The following is a 14,588-nucleotide window of genomic DNA, read 5'->3' on the forward strand; positions in this document are numbered from 1 at the left end:
ATTTAAATAAAAATTTATTAATAAGAACATAACTTACTTTCCACAGTTGTTGGTGGAAGCTTTGTCTGTTTGAAGTCAGGAAGCTGACATGAACAACTTAAAAGTTGTTGAATGATAGCTGGACTGATTTGCTTGAAGTGGTCCTTAGAAATGGAGGAAGAACTGTTTTTCAAAAATATCTTCACAAGTTCATTGGCAGAGAAACAAACCTTTGTAGAAAAGTATATACAGTTACTAAACATGTTCCCTATACCTGCATTTAGTTTTGAGGTTAAATACAGAATCTTAGAAGAACACAGGGTACTCCAGCCCTAGAAGAAATCTACTATATATCTGTACTCTTTCTTGCTTAAATTAGTTTAATTACTTCAATTAGTTCACTTTTTTTTCTGAGTAAGATCAATACTACTATATATTTCATCCGAATCTTTGGGATAAACCAGCTCAATTTTTATTGAAGCCACTTAATGTGATTAAGATCTTACAAAATAATATCCCTGAATATTTTATTGTTATGTGTGCTCAGAAAAATGTTTTAAAGCTAATGCAAACTCTATTCTTAGCTATTCTGGTGAAACTACATTATTTGCAGTAATAGTGCTATTCATATAAGATACTGCTTACATCAAAGCAATACTGAGACTCATCCTTGTACTGGATCTTCAGTAAGATATGGAAATAAGTTAGCTTTTAAAATACATTAAATGAGTGCATGTCAGCAAACTAGATGCTACATAGTCTAACACTGGTCTAAAGATGGCTTAATACTTGTATTATTACAGGTACTTCAGAATTCCAACTACTTTTTTGTTCTTTTTTGGAGCATCTCTTTGTCAAAAGAAGCAATTTTTCATGGAAACCTTTTTATTTCAAAAATTGTCATGATGAATTGTGTTTTCCTCTTCAGGATGAAACTTCTAGTAAAAACATGAGCAGTTAACACAAGAAAAATTCTAGTGGAAACATCTGTAAACACTTTTAAACAGAAGAACTCCAGATCAAATATGTTATCTTACTTAACAAATATGTTATCTTATTATTAATCTTCATTTCTTAATCTCATCTCATGAGCTGTGATTCAATATTTAAAACAACAAAAAAAATTCTTTCATTTAAATTGGTCTGCATCTGAGACTCAAGGATTCTTAAATACTCTTTCTCTCATTACCGAAGCCTAAGCTTCCTTTGAAGTTGTTAAGTATAATTACCTATAAATAACCCAGTTAAAACCCAACACATTCCTGCTGTTGCTCATCCATTAGTGAAGTAAAACATGCCTTGTGGTTCACTAAGAAACTGAATTAATTGAACACTGATGTATTTTTTCTGAAAACCAAATTCAAGTCTTCAGGATAATGGGGGATCTTGTCACCTGGACCAAGTGTGTTCTGCCTTCAAGCCAAAGGAGAGCATGAAGACAATTAAGGAGCTACCATATTGTAAGAGACCTTAATTTTGCCTGTTCTAGGCAGTGACAGTGACTCTAGAGCTAGGGATCACTGACATCTGGTATCAAGTTGGTAGACTAGGATTTTGGCTGGTTATGAGCAGCATTGCTGACCAATCAGAGCAGGGATTATAGTATTCAACACCTTCACCAACAACCTGAGTGATGGAACAGAGTGCACGAGATGGCATTCACAGGTGAAACTCAACTGGGATGACTAGTCAGTATGCTGATGGGCGTGGCTGCTATTTAGAGGGACCTTGACATGACAAAAAATGGGCTGACCTTAATGACCCTAATGAAGATCAGCCAAGACAAACTTATTGTGCTTCACACAGAATAGCTCCATGAGTCAATGAAGGCGAGGGAAAACTGGCCAGAAGGAAGGCAGGTTTCCAGAAGAAGCCCTTGGGGTGGCTCCTCACAGGAAACTTGAATATGAGCCACCAGTGTGCCCTTGTGGCAATGACCACTAACTGCACACTGGCTGCATTAGCAAGAGCAGAGCCAGCAGGTGCTGGAGAAAGAATATTGCCCACCACTGAGGAGATGGGAGTTCACATCTGGACTATGTCCAGCTTAATAACCAACAGTGCAAGGAACTAGCAAACTGAGGGATGTCCAGTGGAGGGCCACCAAGATGGCTAGGGAACTGCAGCACATGATGTGCCAGGAGGGGCTGAGGGACCTGGGTTTGCTCAGTTTGGGAACAGAAGGGTTGGTGGCTATCTTAAGTCTTCAACTGTCTAAGGTGGTTTAGAGGGAAGAGATAATCAGAATCTTTTCAGAGGCATACAGCAAAAGAATGAGAGGTGAAAGGTATTAGGTGCAGCAATAAAAAACTCCAATTTGCTATAATAAATAAGGCCATCAAGATGACAGCAATAAAGCACTGGTACAGGTTTCCCAAAGACTGTAAAATCTCTGGTTTTGGAGATATTCAGAATTCGACTGGACATAACTCTGTGAAACCTTTGAACGTGGCCTTCTGATCCGACTTTGAACGTGGCCCTTTTTTGAAAAGTACAATAGACAAGATGAGGTATGGGATTACTGTGAACCTAAATTTTAATGAAGAAGAATTTTCTATGAGAATTTATTACCACAAATTTTCAAGGAAAAGCAAAATATCAATTGTAAAAATAAATTTTCCACCCCTACATAAAAATAGCATTAAAGTCTGTTTAGTAAAATATTCTTGTAAGATGAAGGCATGAGGACCTGCATCTTTTCTACTTGCAAGCCCCAGCCTTTGAAGCTTCTTACCATAAGGAGGCAGAGAAGTGTCTCCATTAGAAAAGCAACTCTGCATGTATCATCCTGGAGGATGATAACAAGGAAATAAGCAAATTCATTTTGCATATTTTCATGTGAAAGACTGGATGGATGGATGGATGGATGGATGGATGGATGGATGGATGGATGGATGGATGGATGGATGGATGGATGGATGGATGGATGGATGATTTGGGTTTCCAAAATCCATGTTTGTTTAATGAGGAAGAATAAACGAATACATAGATGTTATGACACAGTTTAATGGTATTTAAGATTATTTATCTTAATTGATCATTTGCTATTTACTTTTTTTATAGACATTTTTAATTGTAGAGACAATAATGACTTCAAAAGAAAACAGTGACCTTTTTTTGTGGTAATGTTTCAAATAATTATTCCTATATAAAAACTAAATTACAGATCTTAAAGGAGTTAGCAAACACAAGCCATAGACAAGTCAATGTCCTGTATGTAGCTGTATTGGCTACTAATGAAGCACAATGACTACCACAGAGGTAGAAAACCTATTAAGAGACAAAATTAGCAACACTGCAGTGAAACATGAAGTGTTCTAATGGAGTATGTAAAGGAAAATAGGCATAGCTAAAAAGAACATAAATAGAAAAAAAAAAACCCTTAGAAACTAGGAATTATTCCAGAAGAGAAATTATCTTCTGTCCAGATGTTTCTTTGTGATTTTTTTAATGTATACAGAATATTTGGCTCTCAGTTGACTCCTAAGACTCAGATAATGCCCCTGCACACTTATCCGTTGAGTTACAATCAGTCTTAGAAGTTCAAGAAATCAAAAAACTGAGCTTTAAAAATACTTCAATTGCTGGAGAATTTTACTTCGTTTACAGATAGAACCACTACTGATCTCTGTCCTTCATAATTTAAAATCCATATGAAACACATTTAAAATGACCTTAATTTAAGATTATTTTGAGACCCCATTAAAAGCCTCATCATGCTGATCAGCATGATCCTTTTCTGTGGTCAGCTGCAAAGAAATAAACGTACTGATAGAGTATGCATTTCAAATGCAATATAATTACAGAGATCAATATCTATCAGAATAGCATTTAACCAGATGAAATTTGTCTCAGCTCCCCATCATAAAATGACCACACAGAAAAAGTCAATTGCACATCACTCAGTTCTCCAAAATCAAGAAGAAACATTGCCACTGAGTTAATATAAATTATAAAGGGTTGCAAACAATAGAAAAGTGTTCTTTGAAGAATATATTTCAAATGTATTCATCAAAATGTATACAATTATAGCTTTGAAGTCTCTTTTTTGGTCTGTGGAATAATACCCAGTCTACAGGATGGAAGTCAGTTACCATCTTGATCATTGCCATAAACAAAATTTATTTATTTTTAAATTCTTAGGATAAGGATAAAATTGCCTGCAATAAACCAGTGTCCTTCAAAGTTCTCAGAGGGGATACTTTGGAGTACCTAAGGTTCTGTTTTACAGCCTTTCTACTTTCTAAAGAAGACTTCTGGATTTCATAAATGGCTATGAAAAGAGTTTGGAAATGTCCAATCTTCAATTTACAGAAGCCTTTTAAAAGCAGAGAAACTTTAATTGACTTTGTTTTCCTTAGTGCAAAACAATCCCTCTTTCTATCAGCTTACTTAAGGCATCCTAGAAACTCTGTGACATAAACCCAAGAAATCTCTAATAACTGTAAGAAAACATCAAAGCCATGTTAATCCTTTCCTCTGAGTCTTGAAGAAACCCCTGATTCCAGGTAACACTAACCATTGTTAGCCCCTCCCAGTGACCTTAATTGCACATTCAACATCCACAAGGTTTTTTTCCCAATTAATATTTAAACACATATAGCTATATAAATATATGTTTTCATCTGTATCTACATGCCTTTTTGAAACGAATACATTTTACCTCAGACATATTGCATGGTTTGCAAATCAATTAAGACTTCTGCCAGTGAAATTCTGTCACCAACATTATAATAACATAAAAATAAATTAACCTGGTCCCAATCTGTGTTCCTTTCACGATCTTCAAAATAGCCTTTCAGATAGTCTCCTTTTGTATGGTTTCCTTTGACTGGAGTATTTCTTCTTCCAATATCTCTGATTCCCAAACTGTAACGTCTTCTTTTGTGACTGTGAAATTGTCCATTTACAGTGCAGGTCTTTTTGGCTCTAAGCACACTGAGTAGTTGTTCTAGTTCTAGTAATTAATTAGAGAAGGGTTATGTTACCATGGGAAAATGCACACTTAAAAGACAAAATATTTAAAAGACATTTTTTTTCTTTTTGTTTGTTACAACATCGATTCAATTTCTCATTTTAATACTCTTTTCTCAGTTTGGTACTGGAGGCAATTTCTGCTTAACAGCTCTGGAAATTCCAGACACCCAGATCCTCAGCCTTTCCCTCTTTACATATCACTCTCAGATGTGACTAGAAGGCAATTCATCTTTAATTTAATCAGCATCACTGACAAAGTTATCTAGTAATTTCTAAATAACTTCACTTTTCTTAAAATTTTCCTGTGTAAATGGAACTCCACACTAAGCTGCCCCAGCCAGGTATTTGGATCAGGAAACACATCCTCTATAGGGTGTCCTGAAATCAATTATCAGGATGATGAGCTGTACTTGCACTTCAGAAGTGCAGCACAGGACAGTTATTTTTTTCTTTCCTTTGGAAAGCATGCCTGCTCACCGTACTGAAACAGGAAGGAGAGAGCCAGGATCCCTAATCCAAATCTGAGATCATGCACAGATGCACCTCATGACACAGCTGGGGTGCAATGGGTGCTTCTGATGATGGAATGCCCAGCTATTCGAGGTGCAGGCCCTATCCTTTCTTCCTTATCACCTTCCTTCACCCCTGCACTTTCAAATAAAGCCATAGTGATAATTCCTGTAAACCTTACTTTGTCTATTAAAAAGTGGTCCTCAAAATAATTTGAAAGAAATTTAGATTAATGGGAATGTTTCCATATGATAATCCTTTATTTTTTAAATCTTGTTACTCAGAAAATGCAAATGGTGTAATCTTAATGGTAAATCTCACAAAAAAGTTTCTGGTAAGATGTTTCACTACTTTCTTTTGGCTACTTAAACAAACAGATCTGAATGGAGCTATATTTGCAGGTATATATTTTTTTTTTTAATGTAGTAAAACAAAATTTTCTTTTTTCTATGCTTCCAGATTCTTACTCTTTCCTGAAGTTATTATTAAGAACTTAAATAAATTTAAAAGGGACAGTATAATGACCTTAGATGTAAAATAGACTTACTCTCTAACAAACTGGTTAAGAATATTTTTTGTTTTTCTGAATGACATACCAACACCACCAAGCATACAGGCCTGCTGTTATCTTCACTGGAGCCCAGATTTCACCATGTATAGCTATTTAGTAGCACTGTGCTGAGATGGCTCCATCCATTCTTGTGAGAATTATTTTACAAGATCTGGCTGGGCAATCTGAAAGGAAGGGATTTGCTGCCAAACCCGTGTATGTAAGTACAATCTATAAGCCCCAGTTTAGGATTAAGGATTACTATTTTTAGTATTTATTTCTGTGATTCAATGTACCTCTGCATAACCTGTGAATGTTAAATTTTTTTTACCTATGCTCAATTCAACTTTTTAATCTGTTTTAACCCATACTTAATGTAACTTTTTAAAAGTGCTCTGAAAAGCTTGTAAGCTGTTGCTGTTTGCAGTTGCCACAAAAAAGGAAAAGTTGATGTCTTTTAACAACCTTCTAAATCCATACCAGGCCTCTGAATTGATGGTGTAGCATCTTAAACTGCCAAGCAGGCACAATCCTTTACAGAAATTAATAGCTGCTGCTGCTGCTGCTGAGAGCTTGGTATTTGTTTTGTTTTTTTCAGGTTTTTTGTTTTGTTATTTTTGGACCAGTTAGATCACTCCCATACTTCTATTTATTTATGTTTAAGTAGCATTTCTGATAAGTCCAGTAATAAATTTTCTTGAAGAAAATTAACTTTGCATACTCAAGCTTACCTGTCACTTGGAGCTCAGTGGTACTATTTAGAGAATTAAAAATATATTTTATAAAGAATTCTGGGGAAGGCAAACTTGCTTTCCCCATACAGACTCCTTGGAGAGCCAGAGTAAGGATTAAAGCAGCCAGGCGTGGAAGAGTGTTTTCATCAGCGCCATCTCTGTCCATTATATCAGCATTTTTCTCCAGAGTGCTCACATCCACACACTGAAATCAGGAGAAAACAGCATGAAGACAGCCCTGCTAACCACCATTTAAATAATCAAAGTGACAGGAGGAGAAACTGTGGAGAACAATTTCACAGACAGCCAAAGTAGAAAAAATGCTAAGATGTAAGCTGTAATTGCCAGCAGGACAGCTAATCAAAGGACATTTTCAGGAGAACAGGCATAGAATTAAAAATCTTGAACATTTACTCAGTGTCTAATGGGGGAAAAGTACAGTCCCTCATTCAGGTTATTTTTGCTTTGTGTTATTTTACTGCTGTTTCTATTGTTCCAAGTGTCCTCCTCAATTACATCTACATCTACTTCTAGAAAGTGGAAGAAAGGGGATGAATTTTAGTTAAGGCATGAGAAATTGGCTCAAATAATACAGACTGTAACTATTCATCTCAAACTTCAGAAAGAATTCTATAAATGTTTTTAGTTCCTCTTCTATTCATTGGAATCAATAGTTTTTTACGGATTAGTTATCTGGGGACAATATGGAAAGAAATGATTTTCCTGATAATGGGTGACTTTCCTGCTGGGTGACCAAATAAAACCAGTAGTCAATGGCATACATCCATGTGTGTAGAGGTCTGCAAACTCTCTCAGTTGCCTGGAAATTTATCCCCCCTTTTCATATTTTCTTCCCTTTTTTCCGTTCTTGTTTATTTTCACTGCAAATATTTTGGTTTGAATGAAACAGCAACAAAGATTAAAAAAAAATTAATTTAATTTTTTTCTAAGTCGTATTAGCAAAATTAAAAAGTTAGATGAGCCAGTACAGTAGTCATTAATTTCATACATGCTCATCTCTCCTTATGTAGACCATAAACACTTAGGAGGCTGCCATTTCTTTTCCTGCTCATTCACCATACGTTAAAATTTTCACAACCCAAAACTTAATCTCTCATTTCAAACAAGACATAAGGGGCTGTGGCTGAAAAAGAGAATATTTTCTGTGAAACCAAAACATATAAAGAGCCACTAAAAAGGCTTTTCTTCTATGACTACCCTGCACCATTGGCCTTTTTCCACAACTCAAGTGTTGTGATTCCAAGTATTATGCTATTATGTTTTGTGTACCTTTCATAAAAGAAACCTCTTTTCCCTCAAGTCAGTGAATGAAGTCTCAGTTACTGGACAGGCTTGACAACTGGTTATACTGCCAGCATAAACAAACAGAACCCTCAGTAAAGCATTTTATGGGCTGCTAGTCTATCTTGACATTCCAAATACCCACCAATGCCTCTTTACAGTTGCTCAGATACCATTGGAGTCCTTGGAAATCGGCACGTTCACCAAGACTCAGAACCAAAAGTACTGGTCAATGAATAATTTATGGTGGGAAATGACCACTCAAAGAAGACAGAGAGAGGAACTGGAGGCTCTCAACATTCTGGACACAGCCAGGTCTCCTACCCATCTTCTGTTTGAGCAGAAAACCTTATGACACCATGCTGTAAGTTAAAATCTAATTAAATGAAAAATTTGAGCTTTGTATAAACCAAATTTAACTCAATACATTGAACAGATCTAAGGAGCTACAAACAGGAGGTCTACCTGTACTTTAGGAGTTATCAAGACTGGCTAAAACTGGTTTTATTGCCCATTAGAAGGAAGTTTCTTCTTTGACTTTGAACTCCAGTATATTATTCTATTATTTTATAGATCCTATTTGAAATAAGGAATTCTAAACAGCAGTGAGAAAACTCACAGCATGTTCCCTGACTTAGAAATTATGATCTTAGCTGAAAATCCTCATTATGCTTTTTTTTTCAACTTTAAATTTAAGCTTATCTTTAACAATCTTTCTACAAGGCATATCTATGCTGATAGATAATTAATCACAAATGGGCTCCTACTGAAGGAAGCCATCATGTCTTTGGACAGATTCCTCATTCCCAGCTTTGGATAGACATGGAAGTGTAGAACCTGGCAGGGATTTCATCACAGCAAAAGAATTCATTATTTCTCCTATACCAGCCAGTAATGGATCTGTTCTGCTTTATAGCATTGAAATACTTCAGCTTTGAACTCTATCATATTATTCTATTATTTTATACATCCTATTTGAGATAAGGATCTCAAATAGATCCTTATAGATAGATCTATCTCAAATAGATCTCACTGATCACTGGTAGTGTATCCATGCTAACAAATATCAGAAATGAGAAAGTATTTTCTGTCCTTGGAGCCAAGCGCAAGATATTGCATCTACACAGCTGTGCTCTTTTCCATCTGCCCTAAGCAGAGCAACTGCATCTAAATTACCCATTAGGAATGGTCCCTAAAGTGCAGTATTTCACCAACCACTTCTCAGCAGACCCTGTGGAAGTGTCACATGCCAGAAACAACCCAAAGAAAAACATTAAGCAGCACATACAACACAACCCCAGTGTTCAGCCTGTGCTCCGACACTTCCACCTTCCAGTCTTCTGGAGGACTCTGGTACTGGCATAGTCTCTGTACTTGCATAAAGGTATTATACCTGTAATAAAGATGAAGTTATTTTTACATATGTTTTCTTTACCTGGTTTTCAGAAGTTTTAAAATGTTGCCTTACTGCAGCTAAAATATCTTCAGTTTCATTCCGTGAAAAATAATAACAGTCTTCATCATGTCTTAAACTAAGCATACTCTGTAGGTAAAATTTATAATCCTTATCACTCAAGCTGAATTCTGAAGAACACATATCTCTACGATGAAGAATGTAGTAGAGAAGAATAAGAGAAATTCTCTCAAATACTTCTTCATTGAGATGGTCTTCTAAATCTCCTCCAGCTATCAGTAACAAAGAATCTGGTTCAAGGCACTGCAAAGAAATAAAAATAAGTGGTAATTCAACTCAAGTGACACCCTGCCAGGCATCTGCAAATACAGATAGAACAGACAACGGGAGAACACAAGTTCTATATTTAAGGCATCAAACTCAAAACTTTGCAAATGCAGGCTGACGGAATGGCATGAGGAGGGTGCAGGTAATTCTTCAGAGTTCTATGGTTGCAAGATCACACCATGGGGTTTTTTCCAGAGCCCCTTTTATTTTTAAGGAAAGTCAAGTGTCCTAGATAGGGCACTTCAAGCAACCTCGTCTATTGGGAGTGCCTCTGCTCATGGTAGGGGGAATGGAACTTTAAGGGACCTTAAAGATCACTTTTTTTTATGTGATCTTTAAGGTCCTTTCAAAGTCAAACCATTCTAAAATTCTATCCCGTAATTCTATGATTTAGTGGTTTGATATTCCCTACAATTAGGAATAAATCTGATCAATCATTGTAGAGAGCGAAACCCTTCCACTGGCTTCAGCCAATTACACTTCTGCTTACGAATATATTAGATAAGGGGTAGGCTTATTCATATTTTCATCTGTGCATTCTATATGTGTTTACATTATAAGATAAAAACAGTTGCTGAACTGTAGTTAATTGAGGGTATGTAAACAGAAATTATACCATATTCAATGCACTGCTGAGAGACATAATTGAGCCTGTAATCACACAGCTATTTTTAAGTTTCTCAATGAATTCTGTTAACTGCAACAATGAGATCCAGTGCAGAGAGCCAGCACAAGGTCTCAACCCCATTTAGTCCTTCAAATCCATTTCAAGAGGGACTGAAATTACATCTTTACCCTGTGCAGGCTTTATGTCTGAGCACAGATTTTTAATATGTGTGAAACTGTAGGTATTAATAGCCAAATTAACTATTAATATACATAAATAAACTAGATTACAGGTTTACTGTGTCCTCTCCTGCCTTCATTGCTTATTAAGGTCTTTAACTTTTCCTAATGCAGTCTCTGAGAATTACTCTTTCGACTAGGAGGAGTCTATTCTCTTTTCTGTCCCAAAGACCTCAAGTCAGTCATCCAGCCTTTATGAACACTCAGTAGTAATACAATAAACATATGGCACGAAGCGGAAGACTTTCAAAGATTTCTGTAAGATTTTAAAATCCACTGAGGATAAATTGCAATCAGTGAGCCCATTGTTTGCTCTTGCAGGGAAGATGACTGAAAAGAAAATTGCTAATCAGAAGGAAGCAGATGCATTGTAAAAGATGCAGTTACTCCATAGTATATGGGTAGCCCATGGTGAGTAACCCTTGAAGCAATATTAAGAGAATATAAAGTTGTTAGTCATTAGGTCGGGGTTTTTTTTGTTTGTTTTTTAGTTTGAGGTTTTTTTTGCTGCTGCTAATATTTTTACAGGAGTAGCCATCTGTCCTTGATTTAGAAAAGCTAAACAAAAAAGAAGCCCAGAACTTTGGCACTGAAGTCTGGGTTTCTTTTCTTTAGGTGGCTAGAAGCTCCAAAAAAAAATTGCTTACCAATGCAAGAAATATATGACTTCTGTTTGCTTAGGAGATAAAGAAATGTCAGATGCCATTCAACAGCTGCCAGCCCCTTCCCAAAGAGTCTTAGGGCCACTACGTAACAACAAACCAGAAGAGGGTCTAAAGAAAGTGTTAAACTTCACCGCTTTTAAATGCCCATTAGAGATATCATAAAAATAAAAATAATAAAATCTGAAAAAAAAGTTATGTGGTATAAACCAATCCTGGATTTAGAAGGGAAATTGAATCTGAAATGAATTAGCCATTCCAAACAAGTATGAGGAAGAAATTGCTAATATAAAGTGGGGCATTCTGTTTCAAATTTTTATGAACCTGAAGGATAGTGGTTCTTGCACAGTTTTTGGTTTACCAAATCTTGTTAAATCATCATGGAAGATTTTAGCACAGTACCACGTGGGCACCATGTGACTGAAAATGCCACGTCTCTCTCAAGGATTTCCTACAAAACACCACGTGCCTGTGGTGCTGGCACAGAAACCCTGTTGCATGCATGCAGTGTGTCTGACTCAGATGACACTGAGGAATACTGAAAATGGTGAAAGTCCTCAAAGTCTTCCTATAAAAAATTTCCAAGATGAAGCCTGAACAGAATAGCCATACCGACCAAAATAAGCCCCAGCTAAATTTCCTTTAGATTTTGTCCATCCAAGGATACCAGCAAGCTCTCCAGAAATATTTCACAAATACAAGAAAAAGCCATGCCAATAGAGAAGAAAAATAAAAAGACAAACAAAAACTTAGTCCCTGTTTTGTGTAGTTTGGGAGGAGTATATAGCCATGTTTATTATGTTGTTAATTTTCAGTCTGGGCCTGTATCTGATGCATATTCATTGCCCGTGTGTGAATAATCTCCTTCATAAAAAATAATCCATTTAGGTAATGACATGCACCTACAATATTTATGTATGACACTTCACATTTGGGTTCATATGAAAAATGGGACCTTTTTAGAAAGGGTCAATAAAGTGAGCAGCTGTCTACTGCACAGGATAAAAAGATTCCCACTTCATTGGCTTGGCAGATTGCTGAAAACAGCACCTTGTAAAAACATTCACCTTTCAGACCATCTTCTTAAGTGTGGTATAAAGTGACACTGCTGTATGTAGGTCACTGAACAGTGCCAGAGCCAGAGTAATGAAAGCCAAGGCTGACCAAGCCCTTTGTCGTCCCTTTTAGCCAAGTTGCCCCAGTAACACTGTCCCTGTCCTTTCTCCATTGAATCAGGACTGAGTTCAGAAAATGTGCTCAAATAGTCAACCAATCCCTCTGTGCAACTGTACCCTGGACTACTTCCAGTTTCAATTTGGATTTGTAGATTCATTGTTCTGCCTTTCATTTTCCTTGACCTGAACTGCTTACAAAACCCTCCCCTTAATCTTGAATATTTCAGTGAAGTGGCACATAAATCTGAGACAATCCTGTCTGGGTGTTATTTTTATGAAGTAAAACCCAGAACAACAACAAAAAAAGTGGCAGAACTGGTCCCCGGTGTTTACCTATGTCTTTCCACGGTGGAAATCCTGTGCCCAAAATTCAAGCTCATGCTTCAATTGTTATACCTGGTATCAGCAGAAAAACTTGTGCTGGAAAACAAACACTTGGGAACTTTAAAAAAAATGTCTGTCATGTTTGGAATATCTCTTCATGAGCTCAAACAATAAATAATAATCAAAATGAAACAAAGCAGGGACAAACATTTTTGCTGCAACAAGAAGTTTTTTACATGTTTAGGTATCGTATTCAGGACAGTATCACTCAAACAAATGTTAGAACTCACTGATGATCCTGTAAAGATATCCCTCATTAATTGAAGCACTAACCAGATTACAATCCTCTTGCATGCCATAAGTCCGCAGTGGGCATTCAGCTCTCTCCAGTAACATTTTGACCAGTTCTCGTGAGTGGTTCATGTGGAGCTCAGTGTTTTCAGCTGAGAGAATGCGTAAAACTTCCACCAGAGAGCCTCTGCTGGGAGGATTGCTGCCATCCTGCCCATGCTCTTCCCCAGGCTGTCCTTCTGCAATGAGCAGGCTGAATATGAAAGCAGAACATACCACCCCAAGAGCTGGATGCTTGGTCAGAAAACACATCTCCTCTTCCTGCAGTGCGTGATCTGCACTGAATGTTGGATTGCTGTTTGCGCTGCACAGCTTAAACTGGAAACCTGAAGAATCTGAATGGTAAAGGGGAAAAAACCCAACCCTTTAATTAGTGCAAATGCAATATGTTCGAAAGGATTTATTAATTGGTCGGCTAAGCTGATTTGCAGTGACAAGCTGTTTTTGAACAACAGGGAGCCTGTAAGGACTTTACAGCACAGAACAGCAGGAAACTAAGACAACCGTGGCCTCAAAACTTCTTTAGAATTACCAATAAGCGGTTGTCTCAAAGTGCCCTTCCCTCTTCTTAAAAATAAAGTCTATGGCTTTCATTTCAGTGTTATGTTATTCCATTCTCTACTGATTCTTTTCAGTAAGAATAGGAAAATAGCATGGCTTTTGCTTTTATTTCATCATGAAAACAGGTTTTTAGTAACAAAAATAGCTGTAAATAAACATTGCTTGTCTAATACTATTTTGAATGTGCAGTAATTACATTACATAGCAATAATATGAAGTATGTTATATTGTCAAAACACTTTACCAACATCACTAAACTCCAGCTATACTGCACAAAGAAAGAAGGAACAGGATGTACTTAAAAATTTGTGATTGCTACTCAGATGGAAGAAATACAAAGCTGAGGTTATAATTTCACTCAAAGAACTCAGTGAATAAACAAGACAAACAAGCTTAACTTGTTAACTCTAGGTGCAAAAGACATTTTGTACTATAAATCTCTCTTCTTGACAATCTTTCCTAATAAACCACTCCTTCTGCTTTTGCAGTAATCTATCTCCATATCAAAGCACAAGAAATATAAAATAGTTTTACTTCTGTTTTCCACAGAAGTTGTGATTTTATTGATGGGCAGATGTTGGCAGTGACACATATATTCAGAAAGTAATACATGTGTTCAACAGTGACATATATGTTCATCTTTGAACTGCAATATGATACACATCTTATTTTAAAGGAAACTCTTCTAACAAAGTATTTAAATTGAAAAAGAACTGCTGAATTCAAATGGGCATTTAGTACAAAAAAAGTTAGTATGTTTTTAGATATTAAGAAATCTTTTGGTGTTTAGATATATTTTAGTGTTAGGAATATGTATCATTGTTATGAGGATATTATGAGCATTTATTTCTAAGTGTTATTTTCTTACCTTCGGAA

The 14,588-nt window shown here is 36.4% G+C and overlaps 1 protein-coding gene across 1 annotated transcript in view; it reads right to left on the bottom strand.

Annotated features, from left to right (window-relative positions):
• The window catches only part of SLC39A12 (solute carrier family 39 member 12), a 32,123-nt gene extending 18,720 nt beyond the window's left edge, over nt 1-13,403 (bottom strand). The window contains exons 1-5 of the mRNA XM_018909363.3: nt 13,134-13,403; nt 9,488-9,769; nt 6,748-6,955; nt 4,734-4,936; nt 38-209 (exon numbers count right to left, since the gene is read on the bottom strand). Of these exons, the coding sequence (XP_018764908.1) occupies nt 38-209; nt 4,734-4,936; nt 6,748-6,955; nt 9,488-9,769; nt 13,134-13,403 (1,135 nt within the window). The remainder of the gene's footprint in view (nt 1-37; nt 210-4,733; nt 4,937-6,747; nt 6,956-9,487; nt 9,770-13,133) is intronic.
• Nucleotides 13,404-14,588: the final 1,185 nt, after the last annotated feature.

The sequence above is a fragment of the Serinus canaria genome, chromosome 2 (assembly GCF_022539315.1).
Source record: "Serinus canaria isolate serCan28SL12 chromosome 2, serCan2020, whole genome shotgun sequence".
Taxonomy (NCBI): Eukaryota; Metazoa; Chordata; class Aves; order Passeriformes; family Fringillidae; genus Serinus; species Serinus canaria.